Raw genomic sequence first — 18,069 nt, forward strand, 5'->3', positions numbered from 1 at the left:
AAAATAATAAAATAGTCCATAAAAAACAACAACAAAACCTCTGGCAAGTTTTAAAAGGCACTCGTATCATATAAGAAGCATTAGGACATTTATTTCATTACCATGAGCTCGAAGTAAAGCTTCAGCAGTAAATAGTGGAGCTTGAAGCATGTCTGCAGTTTCCACAATAAGCATATCTTTCAATCTACGAAGATCCTGAGGCCTTAATCCTTCATATGGCTTTGAAAGGAAGAAAAACAAAGTTAAATTCATTATATGCCCTTAAGAAATATCTAAACACTTATAAACAAAAAATATGATTATAATTTATCTTTCAGTTTCAATTTGAATTTTGAATTTAAAAAGTCTTATGCTTCATTATATGGACTTCAAACTACAATTTACAACCTCTTTTAAGGAGGAAATTAGATGCTGAGCTCATGTGCCTTATTATTTATAACAAAAGTATCATACTGCAATGACAATATCATCTTACTTTACAGTTTTGAAAATTTAGATAATATAAAAAGATATTAGAAAAACCTATCATTTAACCACTAATAATCATGATTAAAATTCTCATGTATTTTTATCTATTCTGTTATTTTTCACAAATAAATTACATGAAAAAGTAAAAAGTCAATCTTCACTCCTTTTTGTTTTCTCAAATATTTACTGGATATCTTTTTCTGTTTATTTCTTCCAATGAATTATAGCCTTTATTGAATTCTAACCAAAACCCAGTTGGGATTGCTAGGATTACATTTTATCTATTAATTTGGAGAGAAGTAGGTATACCATAGTATTCAAGGTTGTTGCTCAAAAACATATTATCTCTTTGTTTATCCAAATGTTCTTTTTTTTTATAATTAATTTATTGAAGTATATCACTCAAGTGTTTAATAATAGTTGTGAACTTACCAAAAAAACATATATAATACCATACAGGGCTCTCATATAACTCACCCTACCACCAATAACCTGCATTGTTGTTAAACCTTTTTAACTAATGATTAAAGAGCATTGTCAAAATATTACTACTAACCAAAGTATTTTCCCCCAACCAACCCTATTATTATTATCTTTATAGCATTTATATAGGAACATACATAAACAATTAAGCGTATAGTAAAAGTTGTGAACTTACAAAGCAAACATGCATAACATCATACAGGGGTCCCACCCATCAACCCTTCACCAACAACCTGCATTGTTGTGAGACATTTCTTATAAATGGTGAAAGAATATTGTCAAAATCTTAATACTAATCATAGTCCTTATCTTACATTTGGTTTGTTTTTCCCCCAATCCACCCTATTATGATTTTAAAAATATGTTTCTTATGACAGAAGTTGTAAACTTATAAAACAATCATGCACATGTGCAGAATTCCCAAACGACATCCTTCCATCAACACACCACAATGTGGTGTGTCATTTGTTACAGATAAAATAATATCATCTGATTGTTACCATGTCCATAGTGTACCTCTGGCTCACACTTTCCATACTGCCTCAGTATCAACATAGTACATCTTTCACATAGATGCAAGAATATTATATTAGTTTTCTTCATCTAGGTATTGTATCACCTCAGGATTTTTATTCCTTTACTATTTATGTTGGCTTTTAACAGAAAATATATAAAGAATAAAAGTCACAAGCGTTCTCACTATTCAGAAACAATTACTGATAATATTTTGACACACTTGTTTCAAGTCCTTAAGGGAAAACAAAACAAAACAAAAAAATTAGGGAAAAACTATATAATAAAGAATTTAGCTTTGTTCCAAAGAGAAAGGAGATGTTGCCTTTGTCCTTGGTTTCTGGCAGGTAATCCATGCCATACCTGATAGGAGTATCTTTATTTCTTTGTTTAAGGTGGGGGCTGGCCACACTTGGGAAAGACCAACCGTGTGATTTAAGGTGGGGGTTTTGGGTCATAAGGTAGCAGTAAACCTGGAAGCGGAGATCAATCATGTAGGCAATAAAAGGATCAGTTATGGCTATGTAATGGAGCTACAATAAAAGCTATGAACATCAAGGCTCAGGTGAGCTTCCTTAGTTGGCAATACTCCATGTGTATACATACTGACACCGAGAGGGTAACCCATCTTGAGGACAATGGAAGTTTTCACATTTGAAAACCTCCCAGGTTCTGTCTTACACCTCTCTTTGTCTGATTTTTCATTTGAATTATTTCCCTGTAATAAACCGTAATTGTGAGTATAATAGTTTTCTGTGAGTTCTGTGGGTCCTAGTGACTATCAAACCTAAGGTTGTTTTGGGGGCCCTCCCTTTCTGAACTTGCATTTGAATCAGAAGTGAGGGTAGTCTTGTGTGGCCTCTTCCCTCTAACTTTGTAACTGGACACCAATTCCTACGGATGGTTTCAGAAGTCTTGGGCAGACTTAGCAGTCTGGAGGACTGTATCCTCAAACCTCAGTTTGGCTAACTCCAGTAGAAGCAAGATTTTGTAAAGCTGTAATATCTTTGGGATGTTTTCCCCATTCATTTTCATAATTTGCCCCTATGCTTGCCTATGGCAATCACTATCATGAATTTGATTTATAGCTGTCATAATATTAGGGCATGACATTACATATGTTAGTAGGTAATTTTTCTTTTCTTAATTTTTAAATCAAGGCTATATTTTTGTCATTAATATTGACACACATTTACTTCATTGCTTTAAACAAATGTATTTAGTTTATCACAGTAAGCATGGAATATCTGAAGGTCATAGTTAAAAAAGCAGAAGAAATTCCCAAGCATTTATCAGAACCACCACCATTGAGGATATCCTCTGGCAGCATTTATCACAGTCGCCAGAGAGCCCTATTGTAGTTGATTTACAGATATTTTAGAATTATATTTGTCTTTATTTCTTGCTTTGTTTTATAGTATCATTAGCTCTAATTCAACTCTATATAACTAGGACTATTTATCAAGGACAATTTCTCTCAGTCAACAAGATAAGCTCCTGCTCCTTAGACCTTTCTTCTGGCAGAGACAGCAATGGATAATTAATGACAGAATAGATTTACAGACATGACTACTTAACAATCTGTTAAGATTTAAACATGAAAAGTGTGTTACCCTTAATATATAATAAAGAATTTGTGATAATCAGTAAACAAAAAATTTAAAACAGTTATAAAAACACAAACATCTTTAAAGTAATTTGAGACTGCATATTAAAATGTGCTACATACTCTTTACCTACCTATCAAATTGGACAAGGTTAAAAGGGAAAAAAAAAAGACAATATTCAATGTTGGTAAAGTCCTCTCATATACTGATGAAAATAAAAACTGTATTATTTAATAACCAAGCATCATGTTTCAAGAACCTTTAAAATATTCATATCGTTTGACTCAGTAATTTTACTTGTAGGAATTTATCTTAAAGTGTAATTACAAATGTGGGTAAAATTGGCCATTTGTCAGAAAGAGGATTTGGCCCAACGGATAGGGCATCCGCCTACCACATGGGAGGTCCAAGGTTCAAACCCAGGGCCTCCTGACCCATGTGATAAGCTGGACCATGCGCAGTGCTGATGTGTGCAAGGAGTGCTGTGCCACGCAGGGGTGTCCCCTGCATATATATAGGGAAGCCCAAGTGCAAGGAGTGCGCCCTGTAAGAAGAGCCGCCCAGCACGAAAAAAGTGCAGCCCACCCAGGAATGGTGCCGCACACACGGAGAGCTGATGCAGCAAGATGACGCAACAAAACAAGACACAGATTCTGGGTGCCGCTGACAAGAATACAAGTGGGCACAGAAGAACACACAGCGAATGGTCACCGAGAGCAGAGCAGACAACTGGGGGGGGGGGGGCGCGGCAGGAGCAGGGAAGGGGAGAGAAATAAATAAAAAATAAATCTTAAAAAAAAAAATGTGGCCATTTGCAATGTTAAAGTTCTCATGTATCTGCAAATAACCCAATGTACATTAAGGGGGAAAACACAAATAACCCAAATGTACATTAAGGGAAGTAGAGGACTTTAAGGCATATTTTTTAGCTACATAGGTAAAAATAGCATGGTACTGGCATAAAGATAAGACTGAAAAATATAACTGAATTGAGAACACAGAAATAGACTCTCACATCTAAGGTGAAGGGATTTTTGACAAGCCCGTCAAACCCATCCAGCTGGGTCAGAACACACTATTCAACAAATGGTGCTGGGAGAGTTGGATATCCATATCCAAAAGAAAGAAACAAGAGGACCCCTATCTCATACCTTATACAAAATTAGCTTAAAATAGAGCAAGGACATAAACATTAAAGCTACAACCCTAAAATTTCTAGAAGAAAATGTAGGGAAGCATCTTCAAGATCTTGTGGTAGGCGGTAGTTTCTTAAACCTTACACCCAAAGCATGAGCAACAAAAGAAAATATAGGTAAAAGGGATCGCCTCAAAATTAAACACTTTCGTTCTTCAAAGGACTTTGTCAAGAAAGTAAAAAGGCAGCCCAAGCAATGGGAGAAAATATTTGGAAACCACATATCTGACAAGGGTTTGATATTGATGATATATAAAGAGATGCTACAACTCAAATAAAAAAACAAACGACCCAATTAAAAAATGGGCAAAATACTTGGATATTTCTCCAAAAAAGAAGTACAAATGGCCAGAAAGGAAATGAAAAAATGTTCAACATCACTAGCTATTAGGGAAACGCGTATCAAAACTACAATGAGATACCTTTTCACACCTTAAAGAATGGCCATTATTAAAAAAACCAAAAACTTCAAGTGCTGGAGAGGATGTGGAGAAGTAGGAACACTCCTTCCTTGCTGATGGGAATGCAGAATGGTGCTTTTCTCTGGGGAAGACAGTGTGGCGGTGCTTCAGGAAGCTGAATATAAAACTGCCATATGATCCAACAATCTTGTTACTAGGAATATATTCAGAAGAACTGAAAACAAGGACACAACCTGACATTTGCACACTGATGTGCATAGCAGTATTATTTACAATCGCTAAAATACAGAACCAGCCCAAGTGTCTATCAACTTAAGAATTACCTTCGCATTAAAAATTCTATATGTATATATGTTTTATGTTTGGTATAACACACAATAAATTACCTCTATCAGGAGGTAGTTAGAAGAGACAAAACTTTTTACATTTTTTACCAGCACATATTCATTATGCTTTTCAGGACACACATGAAAATAGAAAAAAAAAGTAATAGTAAAGGAAATGCCCATATCAAACAATGATCATTTTGGTGTTCTTTAATCTTTTTTTCTATCTGCAAAATATTTTTCTACATAATTAGTATCAAACTAATTGTTGAGTGAAAAAGGCCAGATACAAAAGGAAAAATATTGTATTAAATCACTAATATGAACAAAATATGATGAGTAATCTCACGGAGGTAATCTCTAGAGTATAGGTTACTGCGAGCTAGAATGTGGGTTGAGAATGGCAGATGAGGCTTATAGTATGTAAACTTTTTACTGAAGTTGATTAAAGAAGTGTGGAAATGAATAGAGCTGATGGTAACATTACAATGAGTATAACTAACACTGCTGATTTATAAATGTGATTGTGGCTGAAAGGGGTAAAGGTCAACTGAAAGGAAACAAGAGAATAATCTATGGCAGGTATAACAGTGATTCTGGGGGTAGATGAAGATTGTGATTAATAGTATAAATACAAGAATGTTCTTTTACAAAGCATTAACAATATGGTGATACATGGGAAAATTATAACTAATGTAACTTATGAACGATAGTTAACAGTAATATTGTAATATTTTGCAGCAATGGCAAGAAGATATATCAATTCTGAGAGACAACAATAGGGGGCTATAAGGCGGTAGGTATAGAAACCTATACTCTAGAGTTTATCTCCGTAAGTCTACTCATCGTATTTTGTTCATATTAGTGATTTAATACAATATTTTTCCTTTTGTATCTGGCCTTTTTCACTCAACAATTAGTTTGATACTAATTATGTAGAAAAATATTTTGCAGATAGAAGATTAAAGAACACCAAAATGATCATTGTTTGATATGGGCATTTCCTTTACTATTACTTTTTTTCTATTTTCATGTGTGTTCTGAAAAGCATAATGAATATGTGTTGGTAAAAAATGTAAAAAGTTTTGTCTCTTGTAACTACCTCCTGATAGAGGTAATTTATTGTGTGCTATACCAAACATAAAACATATATACATATAGAATTTTTAATGCGAAGGTAATTCTTAAGTTGATAGACACTTGGAGCAATGAAAACATTCTAAAATTGAATGAGGTGATGACAGTACAAATCTGTGATTAAAATGAGAGCCACTGAGCAATTACTTTGAATGGATTATACAAAGCATGGGATACCACAGGGAATTCAGTGGGCTGCAGTTAACAGTACAAATATGAGACTGTTGTCTCATGACTGATAAAAAGTATATCATATATATATTTTTTAAAGATTTATTTTTTATTTATTTCTCTCCCCTTCCTTCCCTCCCCAACCCCCCCCCAGTTGTCTGCTCGTGTCCATTCGCTGTGTGTTCTTCTGTGACCTCTTAAAAATATATCATATTAATACAGGGTGTTGGTAATCAGGGTGGGTGGAGGGAAAATATACCAAGTGTAAGATATAGGCTCTAGTTAGTAGTAATATTTTGATGGTGCTTTTTCATAGTTTGTAACAAATGTTTCACAACAATGCAAGGCGTTGCTGTTAGGGTGTTGTATGGGAGCCCTGCGTGGTGATATCCATGTTTGTTTTCTAAGTTCGCAACTTTTACTATATACTTATTGTTTATATATATTCATGTATGAATGACATACTTCAATACATTTTAAAAAATTCTAATATGTATATATGCTTTTATATACAATAAATTACCCTTATCAGGGAGTAAAGTTAGGAGGAGTTTACATTTATATTTTAGCAATAAATATTCATTTTGATTGAGGACATGCATGAAAACAGAAAAAAAGGTAATAGTAAAGGAGATGACCTATATCAACAATGATGTTTTGTTGCATGCAATATTTTTTCTATATAATTAGTATCAAATTTTCTTATCTTTTAAAAACTTAACATAATATTTATTACAGTTATACTAAATTCTTTTATGCCTTAAGTCTATTGATGAGTGCTATTATTTTCTGATTTAACTATAAATTAAATTAAGATAGCATCTTGGAGGAAAAAAATTCTAAATATAGTTGAGGTAGGTTATGTACCCCAGAAAAACATGTTCTTAATCTTAATCCATTCCTGTAAGTGTGTATCCATTGCAAATAGGACCTTCTGAAGATGTTATGATAGTTAAGGTGTGACCAACTGAAATAGGAAGGGTTTTAATCTGGATTGACCAGAATCCTTTAGAAACAGAAGAAATTCAGTGATAAATAGAGAAAGTTATGTTGGGGAATCAAGGAGCTGGAAGCCAAAGGAACCAGAAGAGAAAGGAAAAGTGCCATGTGCATTGCCATATGACGGAAAAGCCAAGGACCCAAGAATCACCCACAGCCAGTGCCTGGATGCCACCGTCTTTAGTGAGAAAGCATCACCTTGTTGACACCTTGAATTTGGACTTCTCCTGGCCTCAAAACTGTGAGTCAATAAATTCCCACTGTTTTTAGTCAACTTATTATATGGTATTTGTTTTAGCATATGGGAAACCAGCAGTCATAAAGATCTTCCAATTTAATCACATCAATATTATTTCTGAAATATTATTTTAAAATGTTGTCTCCTGACTTTCTATTATATAATGTTAATAATTTCTGTATCTGACTCAAGATCATGGATTGTTAGAAGGTAGGCAGTATGGCAACCTGGACCAGATCACTGTGATCCTGGCAAGTTGTTCAACTATTCTCTGGTTTAGCCTTCTTATTTATTTTTTTTAAAGGGGACATAACTGGCATGTTTTTAGGTTATTATGTAGATTCAATAACAAAGTGAAAGTGCCAGCAAAATGCTCAGTACATAGGTACTTTCTCTAAGCATACTTAATCTGAATAAGCTTTTCTATAAAATAGCCTAACTAAAGAAACACAAAAGATAAAGAAACTTAATTTTTATTAAAAGAAACTCAGTTCTTTGGGCCATCTGGGGAATATAAAAGTTCAAAAATTGTAGGGAATTCATGGGAAAAATAAAACAATATAATCTTTTAAATACAAACTAATAGTTATATATTAATAATTCCTTTTAGATCAGGTTAGCACTTAAAATGGAGGAACAGAATCACTTTTGGAGGAAAAAATTTATGGTCATAGTTTCTTTATTTGAGAATTACCTATGGATGTCAATTTTTTTGTAAGCACTTTGTGAGCCACTGATAATACTATGCTAAACAAAGCAGATTTACCTTTGGCCCTCATGGCTTGATAATTTAATAGGAGAGAAAGGCAGTAAACAAATAAACAAATATATAAACAAGATAATTATAGCATAAGTGTTATGAAAAATAGATAGGGTATTATGTAAAAGAATAATGGAACAAAAGGGGCCTAACTTAGAAAGAATGGTCTAAGTCGGCCTCTGAGGCACTGATATTGAGCCACCAAGAGAGAAACTGAGAGGACATTTCAAACTTAGGAAACAGCAGATGGAAAAGCCTTGATGTAGTCCAGGAACTGGCTAGAGCAAAGTGTGCTAGGGGAAGAAAGATTTGAGATGACAATGGAGAGGTAGGTAGTGGTCAGATCACACAAGCGTTTAGCTTGGATTTTATTATAAACACAGTGAAAAACCACTACATGATTCAAGTGGTGGTATGATACGTTGACTTACGTTCCCCAACGGATACATGTTCTTAATCTGAATCTACATTCCTGTGTGTGTGAACCCACTGTAAATAGGACCTCTTGAGGATGGTATTTTTAGTTTTGGTGCTGCCCAATTGAAAGAGGATGGGTCTTATTTTGGATTGCTGAAAGCCTTATAAGGAGAACCTGGAAGTCAAGACAGTAGAAAAGAGGACATGTCATGTGATGGGAGGCAGAACTACCAGCCAAGAACTCCAGGAATTGCCAGGACCCAGCACCAGAATACAAGCCTTGCCAATATATTGATTTTGGACTTCTTCTAGCTTCAAAACCATGAGGTAAAAAATTTCCATTAGTTAAGCCAACTCATTGTTATGTGGTATCTGTCACAGCAGCCTGAAAACTAAGACAGATGTGACCTAATTTAAGTTTAATTTTCATTCTGGTTTCTGTTTACAAAATGGATTCTAAGGGGACCAGAATAGAAGGAAGGAGACCAGTTAGGAGATATGTAACTACAGTAATAGTAGTTTAGATGACAAGTGAGGGTGGTGAAGGCCTAGGGAGCTGGGAGGAGCAATTGGATTTAAGTTATATTTTTGGAGGTAAAACTCATAGGATTTCTTGGTTGTTTGGATATGAAGAATTAAGGATGCTTGCTATATTTCTGCTTGAGCAACTCAGCAAATGGAGGTTATACTTATTGAGATAGGAAAGAGTTAAAGGCAAACCAGGAAAAAACTTTGTCTCAGAAGCCAGTAGGAAGAGTGTTTCACGAAAAAAGGAGTTCTCAATTGTGTCAAGTGTTGCTGATGAATTCAAATAAGATGAGGAGAAAAAACTACCTACAGATTTGGCAACATGGTGGCTCTTAATATCCAGGACAAGTGGTTCCATTAAAGCAGAAGGGAAGAAAATCACACTGCTGGCGGCTAAAGAGTAAATGAAAGTGAGGAGGTTGGTGTATATAGACAACTGTTAAGTTTTGCTTCTCTCATGTGACGATCAGAGATATGGGTCTATAACTGGAAGGGGAATGGGACAGGGTTGGGGAAAGGGTATTCAACAGAAAGTTGTTGTCAAGTTTGTTTGCTTGCTTAAGATGGATTATTAAATAAAGCGTGTTTGATGGTAAGAACAATTAGGAGGAAAGGGGGAGACTGATGAATAGGAGTCTTAGAGTAGCAGAAATGCATAGGATGCATAACAGAAATGAGCACCTCTACTTATGAATACACATATTCACATATGTTGGAGGAAAAACATTCCCCCCAGGTTTTCTAGAAGTATTTTTATACTTATGGCTATATAGATGACAGGATATTTAAAACATTACAAAGAAGACCACATAAACTGGGCTTAAAAGAAATAAATTTTAACATAAAATTTAAAAATATTATATACAATTTTTGTCATTAAAAAAACCCCACTTACTTCTCGTTTGTCTAATGCTGCATATTCAGCTTCTATTTCTTCAGCTTCAGGATCTCGTGAGAATACCATTTGAGACTCCAAATTAAGGGCCAAATCTTTGTGGTGTTGCTTTTCAGCACAGTCACAAGGAGTATCTTTATTTTCATTCTCAGCAAACAAGTCTCCTCCATGTTTTACTAAAAGCTAAAAAAGCTTTTTTCAAAAACTAGTAACCACAGATTTAAAGGAATTCATACTATATATTAAAAAAGAAGTATTAAAATATAAAAATAAGCACCACAAAAATGCAACAGAATGCACAACATATATTTGCAATGACAATAAGTTATTTAGATACCAATACTCTGGATTCTGAGATTAGTAATTCTTGGTTAAAAACAACAAAACAATTTCTTAAACTTTAAAATATTCTTGAGCATTTTGTCCAATCCAAAAACACAGTTTTACTTAAAAAATTTTTATAGTTATTCAATGCTTTAAATTTTCAAAATTCTTATAATTTCTATAAATCATTGTTAAACAAGGACGCTGCTGATACTATCACTTTAGCCACTAATACCTGACTGTCCTGCCATAGCAGACCAAAGTTTTCACTTCTGTCATTCATTATCCTGTGAAACACTAAAATGAAACTAAGATGAGCAAGTCATTGAAGCAAAACTGTTTTCAATATTCTTCAAAATAAGTGATGGGAATAGCAACTGATAGCCAAGTTGGGGAGATACTCTATCAAACAATTTCTCTTTGGCCCAAAGAAAGCCTACCTTTAAAAAGCCATGGAACAGTGACTTAACTTGTTCACTACTGAGGTTCTGCTGGCTTTGCAGAAAGTAGATATGCTTTTACCAGGGCTGTAGGTTCAAGATTCGCAGTATATATGCAGAAACATTAGGAAGGGAGTGAACACAGTGAGAGCCCCATAACTAGGACAACCTAAAGAACAGTATGACAAATAGTCATGGAGCTGATTCTTTTATAGAATTCAGTCACATTTATAATAATATGGTTAACAGCTACCATTTACTGAATGCTTTCTAAGTGACAAGCACTGTGCAATATATTTTTAAAGATTTTATTTAGTGATTTACTCCTCCTCTCCCTGCCCCCGCTGTTTGTGCTTGCTGTGTCTTTTCATTGTGTGAATACACATTTTCATTAAATCCTAATACCCTGTGAGACAGGGTATTACTACATCTCAGAAAAGTTAGGTACTTGACCAAAGTCACCTGGCTAGAAAGTTGTGGATCTAGGATTCAGACATAAGTTCAAACATGTTCTGGTTTCCTTTTTTTCAGTTTAATTTTTTATTTTAATAAAAACAGAATATGCACAACACATGCAGTGCTAGCATCTAAACTAATATAGTAGTTACTACATTCAACAAGTTTAAATGTAGTCTTACACGATTTTCAAATATTATTAATTGAAAATATTGCTTGCTGATAAAAATTGTCCAAGTGTTAACTGCTGAATAGACAACTCACTGATTATGCCAGTACCACAAGATAACCACATGTCTGAGGATTGAAATGTGCCAGACATTCACTGGAAAAAAAAAACAAAAAACAACTCTAAAAGCTTTTAGATTACAAAAATAAATCTTTGTCAAAATGTTCAATAAATATTTCATAAAACCAGCAGCAAAAAGTACCTGTTATAGTCTCCCAACTATCATTCCCATAGCCCCAAATAAATTTTAGAATCTAGTCCCATCCCTCTTAGACAAGCTGTATTCAACAATCTCCAAGAGACAAAAGATGATTGGAAGTTTATGTACATGTACACCAAATATAAAATTCTCTGAATGTGCAGTAACAGAACTTCTTTGTAAAAAGTTATGGGCAAAATGTACAAGGGCTTAAACTTAAGCTAACTGAAGTCAACCATGTTCTTAGCCACAATTCAGTATTTTTTTTGGCTTGTAGTATAGGATAATCACATAAACTGAAAAAATCAAATGTATCCTGGGTTTACCACAAAACTCTGCCTATGCTCTTATTTATGATCCAAATTTGAGTACCTTTTAGGGGTTTTAATTTTTTATGGGTATTAAGCAAAACAGTAATGTCCTTTCATTTTCTTCCAAATAATTTTATCTTCCCTGCCCCCAATAAATACACATACACCTTCCTGTAAAGTTCCTTTACAGCTTTTGGAACTGGAATCCTTATGGTTTGCCATGGGTTGAACTGTGTCCTCCAAAAAGATATGCTGAAATCTTAATTCCCAGTATCTCAGAATTTGACCTTATTTGGATATAGGGTCGAAGTAGATGTAATTTCTTAAGATAAGGCATAGAGTGGGCTCTTAATCCAATGTGAATGGTGTCCTTGTAAGAAGAGAAGAGACTGACAGAAACACAGGGGAGGAAAGCCATGTGAAGATGGAGGCATGGGAGCATGGTCCTGCCACACTTTGATTTTGAACTTCTAGCCTCCAGAACTACGGTACCGGTTGTGGTACTTTTGTTCCCGCAGCCCTAGGAAACAAATAAATTGTTCATCTACCGTCAAACCCAAAGGGCCTGACAAAATAAAGGACTTAACATCAACGCCAGGCTGGAGCTAAAGGCTAACTTGTGAACCCAATGGATTTGACTTCAGTGTCTTCCTCTAGGCCAGAAGTATGCCTCAGGGTGAAGTAGAGTTTAGAATTTTTCGTAAAAATTGTAGAAACAAGGAAACAAACAAACCAAGAATAGGAGACTAGACTTGCGCCCACAAAGCTTAAAAATATGTACTACCTGGCTCTTTAGAGAAAAAAATTGCTGACCCTAGCTTTAGGCAGTCATTGCTGCACCTAACTTCTGGAGTGTGATGGAAAGGTCATATCAATGCTATTTATCTTGTTAGTGCAAGGGTGGTAACCCCTAGGAGTCTGTTATAACTGCAGAATCTCAGCATCATCACCCAAACCTCTCCTACCCCAGGCTTCTAAATTAGAATTTGATTCTGATCTCCAGGAGATTCTTGTGCTCATAAAACTCTGAAACTCAAATGTAGAAACATAAAATTTTATTCCCTAATCAACTCAATACTGAGTACTTGGAAGACCACAAACTCACCATACCTATAAGCAGCAACTATTAACATTTCTTTTTTTGGGGGGGAGATTGGATGGGGTAGGGGTGTTGGCCTTTTTACAGTGTTATTGAGATATAACTCACATACCATACAATTCACCCTTTAAAGTATAAAATGCAATGGTATTAGTATATTCACAGAGCTGTGCTACCATTTTTAGTTTTTCTGCTTCACGGATTACTCATTGCCTAAATTAAAAAATGAACTACTGCATTGTTTCTGATTGTGGCAGAATTAAGACAGCTGACTTTAGTTTCCCGTTCTCTATTCAGAGTTGTAGAAAATGACTTTTAAATAGCACACTGGGAGCTCTTCCAAAGTCATAATTTGATTTGCTTTTACACATAAAGTATCATAAAAGGGATTCTAAATACTAACAAACACAAATCCTCTGTAACTTAATGCCTCAGTTTTATCTTTAACAAAGATAAAATTTAGGAGATTGCACCATTCTGGACTTTTGGTAAATGGAAACTTCTTAAAAGGATATGCCAGAGTGTGGACTCTGTTCTTTTGGGGATAAACAACAACAAAAGGAGTGTGTGGAGAGGGGATATGGGAGAAGCCATTGTTGACAGAAAGCTGACCATTGCAAGAACTTGGGTAAGGTGAGATTTCTTGCCTGGTTGGCTAACTTTTCAAGGAATCCCCAAATGAGATTGGGGGTAGGGGATGGAGGGTAGCACAAAGACTTGTGCTTCATTGTTGCAACAGGCATCTGTAGAGAAACTCGTAAATGATGGTGGAATGGGGGAGTCCACATTTGTAGCATTTGTTTTGCAAAAAAAATTCAGCATGTATGTTACCTTGGTATAGAGGCTGGCTGGCTAGCAGCATTATGCCTGACATCAAAGGGATATGCATTAAAAAGTATTTCAGCTTGCTGACCATTAGGGCATAAGGTATGAAATATCAGTAGGTGAGTCATATTAGATGGCAATATCTGTTAAATTGCTGTTGCATTTTGTTTTTACGTAATAAAGAGTTACTGATTCTGAAGAGGGAGTTTTAAAATGCTTCTGCGAAAGCACCCACATTCAAGTAAGATCAGGAGGACTAAATGTTTTCATTCAAATCTGTTCATTAGCCTATCTCAGACCCTTGGTGGTACCTGAAACATACTACCTCAAAACACCTAATTTTCACCATCTCAAGTATGGCCATCTGTTCTCCCTTTGTTTCCCTTCCCATCCCAGAGGAAGACGGGTACCTCCAATAATAAAAAAAAAAAACCTCCCCACCCTTTTGATGCAATATCTAATGGCTGCTGACCATTTAACCTCTTTAAGCCTTAAATTACACAGGTCCATTGGTAAATTATATTCTTCATAGCTCATATAATCTTGAAAGAAAAGGCAAAAACAAGATGATCCTTGAAGTCTGTTCTAGTTTTACAAATACCATTTTAATTTCCTTTCTGACCCTGAGGATTCTTTTACTCGTTCTCTTTCCCATATACACTTTCCAGCTTTCCACTGGTCCCTAGACAGGGATACCCTATCTTAATTCTGCCATCCTTCCTAATACTTTCCTTTCTTTCTCAGCCACATTTCTCAAATTAGTGATTGATACCCACTCTCTCTCTGCTTCCTCACAAAATAACTGCCTCAATTACTGCCTGCAATCTGACTTCTCCCCTGACCATTTTATGGAAACAATATTCCCAAGAGTCACTAATAACCTCTGAACAGAAAATCCAACTGCCTTTTTCAGTCCTCCATTTCCTTAACCTTCCTATAGCATGTCACATGACTGACCATTTCCTCCCCCTGAAATTCTTCTCTTGGCATCTTTGACACTGTATTATCTTTTTTTTTTTTTTTTTTTTTTTTTAAAAGAGAACTTGCATGTTTTGTGTGGTCAAAGGAATGTTGAAAGTTCTCTCTTCTTTTTTTTTTTTTTTTTAAGATTTATTTATTTATTTAATTTCCCCCCCTCCCCTGGTTGTCTGTTCTTGGTGTCTATTTGCTGCGTCTTGTTTCTTTGTCCGCTTCTGTTGTCGTCAGCGGCACGGGAAGTGTGGGCGGCGCCATTCCTCGGCAGGCTGCTCTTTCATTTCACGCTGGGCGGCTTTTCCTCACGGGCGCACTCCTTGCGCGTGGGGGAGCCCCACGCGGGGGACACCCTTGCGTGGCACGGCACTCCTTGCGTGCATCAGCGCTGCGCATGGCCAGCTCCACACGGGTCAAGGAGGTCCGGGGTTTGAACCGTGGACCTCCCATATGGTAGACGGACGCCCTAACCACTGGGCCAAAGTCCGTTTCCCGACACTGTATTATCTTGATTCTTTTAATTCTCTGCTTCTGTTCCCTTCATGGACTCTGTAGCAGTTTGATATTGCTTATGAATTTCAAAAACAGATATTGAATTATATTTGTGAACTGGTCTTTTCCTCTGGGCATATTATACTGTATTGGATTCAGAGACTTTACTCTTACTTGATTGAATTATGATTAAGGCTTTGATTGGGCCATGTCAGTAGCACATTGAGTCCCCACCCCCTTGGTGGGTAGGGACTCAGGGAGAAAACAACATGGCAGAAGAGACAGTTGTAGAGTTTTGATCCTGGAGCCTGGGAAGTAAGCCCACAGAGAAGGCTCCGTTAGATATGGCAGAGGCCCTGGGAAGAGAGATGAGTCGTTAGCCTGGCAGTTCACAGCTGGTCTTTTGGAGAGAGGAGAGCAACTGAGCCAGAGAGAAATAAGCCCCAGGAGAGAGACAAGACTTGTCCTAGCCTGTGGTTGAGAATGGAAGAAGCTGGGACCATGGAGCCTTGGGAGGAGGAGGAAGACTGAACCCTTGCAGACAATGCCTGCCATCATGCATCAACATGTGGCAACGTACTCTGGGTGAGAAAGTACCTCTTATGGTACCTTGAGTTGGACTCTGCAGGACCTTGTGACTGTTAGCTTCTACCCCAAATAAATATCCTTTATAAAAACCAACTGGTTTCTGCTATTTTGCATCAGCACCCCTTTGGCTGACTAATATAGGAACCAATTCTTGTGCTAACCCACTTTATTTATTTATTTATTTGTTTATTTTCTCTCCCCTTCTCCCCCTCAGTTGTCTGTTCTCTGTGTCTATTTGCTGTGTGTCCTTCTTTGTCCGTTTCTGTTGTTGTCAGTGGCACGGGAATCTGTGTTTCTTTTTGTTGCGTCATCTTGTTGTGTCAGCTCTCTGTGTGTGTGGTGCCATTCCTGGGTAGGCTACACTTTCTTTTCCTTGTGCGCATCAGCACTGCACATGGGCCAGCTCCACACGGGTCAAGCAGGCCCAGGATTTGAACCATGGACCTTCCATGTGGTAGCCAGATGCCCTAACCACTGGGCCAAGTCCGCTTCCCACTAACCCACTTTGAACACAGGCATTCTCCAAATTAATGCAGCAATTAAAAATCTTTTATCTGTAATCTAAATGTTTTCTTGAATTTCTAAGCTGCACAGTATCTTGGTTTTAGCTATCAACTCTATCCAGATGACACTGAATTCTAACCTACATTCTTAATTCTAAAATATTTAATCCTAATTTTCAACAGCTGTGTGGATAATCTAAGACTTAAATTTCCTCTTCTACATGAATTTAGTGTTCTTCCCTTCCAACTAATTTCTACACCTTTTCTCACTTTTTAAATGTCTATTCATTGTTAGCAGGTTTCCAAGTCACCCAGGTTCAAAACTATACTCAGAAGAGTGGATGTGGCTCAAGCAGTTGAACGCCTGCTTCCCACGCAGGAGGTCCTGGGTTTGGTTCCCTGTATCTCCTAGAAAAAAAAACAAACAAGCAAAACAAAAAAACAAACAAAAAACCAACTCAGAGGAGCCAAAGTGGCTTAATGGTTAAGTGCTGGCTTCGTACCTACAAGATCCTGAGTTCAATCTCTGGCCTTAGTACCTCAGAAAAAAACCTACAAAAATGTATATTCATTTTATTTTAAAATAAAATTAATTTTATTTCATCCTCATTATATTTGTGATATCGGATTATAGAAAATATGAGAAAAATCAAAGAGCAAATTTTATCTTCCAAAAATAGCACACCATTGTTAATATTTTACTTCCACCAGTTGTTAATCCATCTCTCCCTTGCTTTCTTGTATCAACTAACCCTGACACTAAATGCTACCAATTCTTTATGATGTACATTGCACCTGTCTTATTCTTTCCATTTGTAATGCCACCACACCAATCCACGCTCTGTATCATCTTACATCAGAATTAATGCAATAATTTTCTAACTCTTTTAGTACACTGTTCTTAACCTTGGCTGCATACAGTAATCACTTGGAAAATCTTAACATACCAGTGTCTGGGCCCACCCCCAGAGATTTTAGCTTTACTGATCTGAGTATGGGCTACATAATGGGATGTTTTGTGAAGACATGGTTAGGACCACTGTTCTAGCACACAGGTTTCCAAACTAAGAATCACCTGGGTAACTTGGTATTTTGATTAGGTGGGTGTCAGGTGGGGATTAGAGATGTACACTTTTTACAGGTGATTCCAATGTACTGGCCCAATGGCTGTCCTGTAATTTAAGCCAAGGTTTTTCAGACTTTAATGTAAATCTAAACTGCCTTCAGGTCTTATTAAAATATAGATTCAGATTCAGTGGTTCTGGGAATGGGGTCTTAGATTCTGTTTCAGCAAGTTCCCAAGTGATCAATGCCAATGCCAATTTGAGGACCACATTTGTAGCAGTTTGATATGGTTATGAATTCCAAGAAGAGATACGGGATTATGTTTGTAATTTGGTCTATACTTAGGCATGATTAAGTTATGATTAGGGCGTCGATTGGGCCACATAGTTAGGGCATTGAGTCCTTAC

The 18,069-nt window shown here is 36.3% G+C and overlaps 1 protein-coding gene across 5 annotated transcripts in view; it reads right to left on the bottom strand.

Annotated features, from left to right (window-relative positions):
• The window catches only part of ANKIB1 (ankyrin repeat and IBR domain containing 1), a 187,113-nt gene that overhangs the window by 67,152 nt on the left and 101,892 nt on the right, over positions 1 to 18,069 (bottom strand). For all 5 annotated transcript variants that reach the window (XM_004475712.5, XM_004475711.5, XM_058296987.2 and 2 more), the window contains 2 exons: positions 10,160 to 10,342; positions 102 to 219 (listed from right to left, as the gene is read on the bottom strand). In XM_004475712.5, coding sequence (XP_004475769.2) covers positions 102 to 219; positions 10,160 to 10,342 — 301 coding nt within the window. The remainder of the gene's footprint in view (positions 1 to 101; positions 220 to 10,159; positions 10,343 to 18,069) is intronic.

Source organism: Dasypus novemcinctus, chromosome 5 (genome assembly GCF_030445035.2).
Source record: "Dasypus novemcinctus isolate mDasNov1 chromosome 5, mDasNov1.1.hap2, whole genome shotgun sequence".
Classification (NCBI taxonomy): domain Eukaryota; kingdom Metazoa; phylum Chordata; class Mammalia; order Cingulata; family Dasypodidae; genus Dasypus; species Dasypus novemcinctus.